Here is an 8,019-nt window from a genome sequence, read left to right on the forward strand (position 1 = left end):
CCCCACAATTTTTTTAAATTGGGATCTTCAGCTAGGTTATTTCCGTTTCTTTATGTTTTCACTAGCTTAGAACCTGTTTGATTCGATTACCTTTAGAATGACTTTGGCCTCCAAACTTGTGTTCAGACATGCTTGAATGCTTCGAATAGGTTTATTCAATTTTTTTTATTTTTTATTTTCGTTGATACTTAAGTACTAGTATTTATTTCGGGGAGGGGGAGGTTTTATATTTTAATTTGTCTATTTTGTTGAATTTCGAAGTATACTAGATTTTTCTGGAAAACATGAAAAGAAGATAGATGAGAAAACTTAGTAAAGAAAAATATTTGGTGTTGTCTATTTAAGAACTTAAGCATGTGTTTTTATATTTATAATTTATTTCCTTGTCTATTCTAGTCTCATTCTGGTTTCCCTCTAGGCTGATTTTGTTTTTCATAAATGAGCTCTTTCTTGATCCTTCTACGCTGTAATTTTCATGAAATTCAAAATGTGACTAAGTTGTTTGTTTGGCTTTTGAAAGCTTTTTTTCCTGACGAAATATGAATATTCTACCCTTGTCCCAAACAAACTGTCACGTCTGACTTGGCATGAAAATTAAGGGACAGTTGAAGTTGTCTATTGATCAGTTTTAAGTGAAAAGCAGATGTTGGGCATAGAAATAGATATAGGTCGATTAAGTGGTAAAAAATCTGCCTCGTGTATTGTTTATTGCTATAGGATAATCAGTGGAAGTTTCTTTTCTGGAGAGTGGAGATTGTTTTGACATGTTCTAAAACAATCTGGGCATTCAATTTGGTATTGAGGGAGTAATTGTATATTAATAAAACAAAAAATAAATTTTATGAGTGCAGCATAACTGTGTGCGCGCGGCGGGGATTGGGGGTAAGTGATGAATTACTGAATGCTCAATTGCTTGTAGCCCCTTTTCCCTTTCACCCGAGAAGCGAATCGTGACCGTGCATCTCAACTAGTGATATGCAAAGTTAATTCTATTACTGGATATAGTGCTTTCACATGCTACATTTTTAACCTGCTTTGGTTATGAACTATAGGGACAAAGTCATGGGTAAAATTTCAGAGGATTTATGGAATACAATCAGAACTGGTGATGGCATTCAAACTGAGATAACCCAAACTGTTCAATCAGTTTACAATAAGTTATTGAACCCACAACTAAATGAAGCTGGTGAATCATCCTCTCATTCAGAATTGCAGCCTGCTCCGAATGGAGTTGAAACTAACGGACATAGTGCTGCTTCAGACCGTGGTATTGATGCCACATTTTCTGTTGATCCAGAGCCAAGTGAACCTCCTGGTTTTGCCCGATTAGGTTCAGATCAGAATAGCAAAAGTAACTGTTCAAATCAGATTAACAAAACTAACCATAAGGAATCGCCCAAAGAGGAATCAGGATTTCCTATTCCTGCTGATGGAAAAGCCAGAGAAACACATACCGAGCCGGAGACGAATGGCGCACCTGACCCTTTGGTGCCTGACAGTATGGATGTGGATGCACCACCTGGCTTTGCTATTGTCACGAAGGAGAAGAATCCAGATGATGTTGATGATGAAGATCCTGATGTGCCTCCAGGATTTGGCTAATCGCTTATTAAGTTATTATACTTCTGGTAGTGTTTTTTGGAAAAGGTTAGCCAATTCAGTTGGTCATTGTCGTATCAAGTTCAAACAGCTCGTGTTGACACTTACAGAGAGTACTTTACGTTGACTGCGCCGGCTAGCAGCTCATGACTTCTCTTTCTTCAATTTCCCAAGGTTAGAAGCCTTAACTATGTCATTTGTGTATGATCTTGGATTAAAGATTACTACTACCAAAATTCAGATGCTTCAAATATGAGCGTTGTAGATGACACGATGTCTTGGTGTAAGATCTAGTCTAGTATAAACTAAGTTATTTTGTTGGTTCTTCAGATGTTAACTTTAATATTACTTCCTAACTTGTACAAAGACAACACCTTTTTGCCTTTGTGTTTTGCCTTTTAAATGTTGTTTCTTTAGCTGGGTTTGTTTTTCCGAAATTTCTAGGAATTGATGCTGTGGATTGGACAAAGGAAAATTAGTTGCTCATACCAATTGGCAAGAAGGTATTCTTTGTAAATGCATTTGCGTGATTTACTCAGCAATTTATTTTTTCCTCTTGGTTACAAAGGGACTGACAGCATTATGCCCTGGTGAGGTGCCACTTTCCTCTTATGGATAATTATACCAGAGAAGAAAACTACTAGGATTTTGTGAGTTATTCATATCTATGATATGGCACAAATACAATTCCTGCTCTTGTGATAGTCCGAAACATTTGCACAGTAAAATTTGTAGGATCAATGTATGTAGGATCCTATGAGCCGAGGGTTTATCTGTATCAACCTCTCTACCTCATACAAGGTAAGGGTAAGGTCTGCGTACATCCCACCCTCCCCAGACTCCACATGTGGGATCGTACTATGTATGTTATTATTTTTGTTGCAATGTATGTAAAGCTTTATTATTAAAGTATATGACCATCTTATCTAAAAGCTTAAGTTGTTAGTGAGAACACACTTCTACTTAATAATATCACCAACATGCTACATAAGAGCTTTGATTCTTTTTGTTGGTCCAAGGACATGGAAGTTCTTTTGGTGAATTGTGGCGGCGAGATTTAAACTTAGGACCTCTATGTTTTTGGTACCATGTTAAATTGTGTGCCCACCTCATATCTAAAAGCTTAAATTGTTAGAAAGGACATTTTATTACTTAATTATATCTTTTAGTATATATTTCTCTCTTATTCTATTTCTAAGTTGTTTATATCTGCTACATGAGGTGATGACATTTTATTGACCAAGTCTATGGATAATGCAGGTATACAACACTAACTTTAGGTACAAGAAGTGTTACTTATTGGTTTTAGAAAGTTCAAGTATGGTGGTTGGAATTTGAAATTAGGTTCGTTTGCCACTCTTGTAATATGATTCGGTTTTTTACAACATGGAAAGATAGGCTTTTCCGAAGGTCTATCGGAAGCAGTCTCTCTACTTCTACAAGGTATGAGTAAGGTCTGCGTACACACTACCCTCCCTTGAATCTTCGCTGGGTATGTTGTCGTTTTGTTGTTTGAAAGTTAGGGTTTCGCAATTACTTGATCTATTTAGTTTTAGCAGTTTCGTTTAAAACATTGTATTACCATTTTAGTTGTTAATGAAATAACTGTCATTTAATTGTGTTACTGGCTTTATTTTTCTCATGTGGGTAAGCCCAAATATAACTAACAACTGACTAGGGTAAGTCAAACAATAGAAAGAATGCAATCAAAAGTATAGTCCAGACCATACATAGGTGGGCTGTTACAAGACACTGTTGTAGGGATGGAAAAAGAACCACTAAAGATCCTGTCTAAGCGAGTTCAACCTGAACTTGTGCCTTCAATTAAAATCGATCTGAATTTATTTTGCACTCAACTCTAACTCATATTGATTTAACACCCAGCCCTAACAAAAGCTGAGCGTGCAAGGTTCTACTGACCTGTTTAACAAGATCTTGCCTTGGATGCAATGAAAGTCAGGAGTTCCCATGGAAATTCAGATGGAGTTAAGATCGGTCAGAAGAGCTTTCAAGTAAAGGCCTGGCCAGATTTAACATGCCAATAGAAGTCTAGTAGCAAAAATCAACCAAGATATATATTTTCAATTTTGCCGGTCCATCAAAGACGACCTAAGGAATATTAGTCTATCGCCTCGTCATGACCGTTCCTCGTTTTTTGGCATTTTAGGGTCATAAAATTAGAATTGCGTCCAATTCCTAGATTTTCATTTGTTACAGCCTACACCACCTATATGGATCCGGGCGTCCGGACTCGAACTGTCTAAAATTTGGCTGGCCCATTAGAGACGACCTAAGGAACATTAGTCATCGCCTCGCCATGATCGTTCCTCATTTTTTGGTGTTTTAGGGCCATAAAACTAAAATTTCGCTCGATTCTTAGATTTTCATGTGCTATAGCCCAATCCATCTGTATGGGTTCGAACGCCGGATCCGAATCGCCTAAAATTTTGCCGGCCCATCAAAAACGAGCTAAGGAACATTAGACCTAGCCTTGCCATGATTGTTCCTCGTTTTTTGGTGTTTTAGGGCCATAAAATAGGAATTCCATCCAATTCCCAAATTTTCGTCTGCTATAGCTCACGCCGCATGCATGGATCCAGGCAACCGGTCCTGAATCGCCTAAAATTTTGCCGGCCCATCAAAAAAAATACATAAGAAACATTAGTCATCGCCTCACCTTGACCGTTCCTCATTTATTGGCGTTTTAGGGCCATAAAACTGAAATTGCGCCCGAATCATAGATTTTCGTGTGCTATAGCCCATGCCACCTGCATGGGGTTAGGGCGTCCGAACCCGAATCGCCTAAAATATTGCCGGCCTATCAAAGGCAACCAAAGGAATAATGGTCACCGCCTCGCCATGACCGTTACTCGTTTTTGTCATTTTAGGGTCATAAAACTAGAATTATGCCTCATCCAAGATTTACGTGTGCAGCCCACGCCTTCTACATGGGCCCGGGCCACCAGACTCGAATCGCCTAAAAATTTTTCGAGCCATTAGAAACGTCCTAAAGAACAATAGTCATTCTATCGCCATGACTGTTACTCGTTTTTTGGCGTTTTAGGGTTATAAAACTTGAATTCCGCCTGATTCCCAAATTCTCATGCGCTATAACTCACGCCTTCTACATGGGCCCCGACCATCGGACCCAATCCGTCTAAAATTTTGCCGGCCCATGAAACACGTCCTAAGAAACAATAATCACCGCCTCGCCGTGACCGTGACTCATTTTTTGCGTTTTAGGGCCATAAAAATGAATTTTCGCACGATTCCCAGATTTTTGTCTGCTATAGCCACACCTTTATGGGCTTGGGTCACCGAACCCGCACTGCCTAAAATTTTGCTGGCCCATCAAAAACATCCAAAGGAACAATAGTCACCACCTCGCCGTGACCTTTACTACGTTTTGGGGGCCGTAAAACTAAAATTCCGCCCGATTCCTAGATATTCATGTTCTATAGCCCACGACTTCTGCATGTGCCCGGGTCACCGGACCCCGATATCCTAAGAATTTGCCGGCCCATCACGTCATAAGGGATAATAGTCACCGCCTCGCCATGAACGTTACTTGTTTTTTGGCGTTTTAGGGCCATAAAACTGAAATTCCGTCCGATTTTCAAATTTTCGTGTGTTATAGTCCATGACTTGTTTTGCATGGGCCCGGTCCATCGGACCCGGAACACCTTAAATTTTGCCAGCCCATCAAGAACGTCCTAAGGAAAAATAGTCACCCTTCGCCATGACCGTTACTCATTTTTTAGCGTTTAAGGGTCATAAATTTGGAATTTTGGACGATTCCTAAATTTTCGTGTTCTATAACCCACACCTTCTGCATGGGTCCAACCCCCGACCCGGACCGTCTAAAATTTTTCCGGCCTATCAAAAACGTCCTAAGGAACAATGGTCACTACCTCGCCATGACCGTTACTCGTTATTTGGAGTTTTAGGGCCATAAAATTAGAGTTTCGCCCGATTTTTGATTTTTCGTGTGCTATAGCCCAAGCCTTCTGCATGGGCCGGGGGCATCGTACCCGGATCGCGTAATATTGTGCCGACCCATCAAAATCGTCCTAAAGAACAATAGTCGCCACCTTGCCATGACCGTTACTCTATTTTTGACATTTTATGGCCATAAAACTGAAATTCTGCCCGCTTCCAAGATTTTTGTGTGGTATAGACCACGCCTTCTACATAGGCCCAGATCACCGGACCCGGAACGCCTAAAATTTTGCCGACCCATCAAGAACGTCCAAAGGAACAATAGTCACCGTCTCTTCATGATCGTTACTCGTTTTTGGCATTTTAGGGCCATAAAACTGGAACTCCGCCCGATTTTTAAATTTTTATGTGCGATAGCCCATGCCTTCTTCTCGGGCCCGGGCTACCGGTCCCGGACCGCCTAAAATTATTTTGGCCCATCAAAAAAGTCCTAACAAGAAATAGTCACCGCCTCGCCATGACCATTACTCATTTTTAGCACCACAAAACTAAAATTCTGCCCGATTCCTAGCTTTTCATGTGCTATAGCCCACGACTTCTGCATGGGCCCGCGCCACCAGACCTGGACATCCTAAAAAAATTCCGACCTATCAAAAACGTCCTAAGGAACAATAGTCACTCCTCGCCATAAATGTTACTCGTTTTTTGCGTTTTAGGGCTATAAAATTGAAGTTTTGCCTGATCCCCAAATTTTCGTGTGCTATACTCCACGCCTACTGCATAGGTCCGGTCCATCGACTCGAACCGCCTAACATTTTGCCGGCTCATCAAAAACGTCCTAAGGAACAATGGTCACCACCTCGCCATGACCGTTACTCATTATTTGGAGTTTTAGGACCATAAAACTGGAGTTCCGTCCGATTTCAGATTTTTTGTGTGCTATAGCTCAAGCCTTCTGCATGGGCCCGGGTTACTAGACCCGGATCGCCTAATATTATGCCGACTCATCAAAATCGTCCTAAGAAGCTATAGTCACTGCCTTGCCATGACCATTACTCTTTTTTTAACGTTTTATGGCCATAAAATTGGAATTCTGTCCAATTACAAGATTTTTGTGTGCTATAGACTACACTTTCTACGTGGGCCCGGGCCACCAGACCCAGAACACCTACAATTTTTCCGGCCCATTAAGAACGTCCAAAGGAACAATAGTCACCGCCTCGCCATGAGCGTTACTCGTTTATGGTATGTTATGGCCATAAAACTAGAAATCCGTCTAATTCTTAGATTTTTGTGTGCTATAGCCCACGCCTTTTGCATGGGCTCGGGCCAATGGTCCCAAACCGCCTAAAATTTCGTTGGCCCGTCAAAAACGTCCTAGGGAACAATAGTCACCGCCTCACCATGACCATTACTCATTTTTTGGCACTTAGGGCCATAAAACTTTGAATTCCACCCGATTTTCAGATTTTCGTGTGCTATTGCTCACGCCTTCTGCATGAGCCCGAGACACCAGCCTGTACCGCCTAATATTTTGCCGGCCCGTCAAAAACATCCTAAGGAACAATAATCACCTCCTCACCATGGCCGTTACTCATTTCTTGGCATTTTAGGGCTATAAAACTTAAGTTCCACCAGATTCCTAGAATTTCGTGTGCTATAGCCCATGTCTTCTGCATGTACCCGGGCCACCGGTCTCGAACCGCCTAATATTTTGTATGCCCATCAAAAATATCCTAAGGAAGTATAGTCACCGTCTCACCATGATCGTTACTTATTTTTTGGCATTTTAGGGCCATAAAATATGAAATCCATCCGATTTCGAGATTTTCGTGTGCTATAGCCTACGCCTTCTGCATGGACCTGTGCCACCGCCCGGACTGCCTAAAATTTTATCGGCCCATCAAAAATGTCCCAAGGAAGAATAGTCACACTGTTACTTATTTTCTGACATTTTAGGGCCATAATATATGAATTGCGCCGATTCCCAGAATTTTGGTGCTACAACCCATGCCTTTTGCATGGGCCTGTGTCGTCGGACCCGGAACGGCTAAAATTTTGCCGGCCCATCAAAAACGTCTTAAGAAACAATAATCATAGTCTCGCCATGATCGTTACTCATTTTTTGGCGTTTTGGGGCCATAAAACTCGAATTTCGCCCGATTGCCATATTTTCGTATGCTATAGCCCATGCCTTTTGCATGGGCCCGTGCCATCGGTCCTGGGCCGCCTAATATTATGCCGGCCCATAAAAAACGTCCTAGGAAGAGTAGTCACCGCCTCACCATGACCGTTACTCGTTTTTTGGCATTTCAGGGCCATAAAACTAGAATTTTGCCCCATTCACAGATTTTTGTGTGCTATAGTCCACACTTTTAACATGGGCCTGGGCCACAAGACCCGGACAACCTAAAATTTTATCGGACCATCGAAAAAGTCCAAAGGGATAATAGTCTCCGCCAACCATTACCGTTACTTATT

At 41.3% G+C, this 8,019-nt stretch overlaps 1 protein-coding gene across 2 annotated transcripts in view; it reads left to right on the top strand.

The window, feature by feature from the left end:
• Nucleotides 1–3,218, top strand: part of LOC109239231 — an 8,673-nt gene extending 5,455 nt beyond the window's left edge. The window contains exons 3-5 of one of the 2 annotated variants that reach the window (XR_002069864.1): nucleotides 1,053–1,773; nucleotides 2,044–2,102; nucleotides 2,860–3,218. Coding sequence is in view for 1 of the 2 variants with exons in the window: in XM_019405773.1 (XP_019261318.1) it covers nucleotides 1,053–1,602 (550 nt within the window). In the remaining variant the exon portion in view is untranslated. Of the gene's footprint in view, nucleotides 1–1,052; nucleotides 1,983–2,043; nucleotides 2,103–2,859 lie in introns of those variants that run through there. The other variant, XM_019405773.1, reaches the window with a different exon arrangement.
• The last annotated feature ends 4,801 nt before the right edge of the window (nucleotides 3,219–8,019 follow it).

Source organism: Nicotiana attenuata, unplaced genomic scaffold (genome assembly GCF_001879085.1).
Source record: "Nicotiana attenuata strain UT unplaced genomic scaffold, NIATTr2, whole genome shotgun sequence".
Classification (NCBI taxonomy): domain Eukaryota; kingdom Viridiplantae; phylum Streptophyta; class Magnoliopsida; order Solanales; family Solanaceae; genus Nicotiana; species Nicotiana attenuata.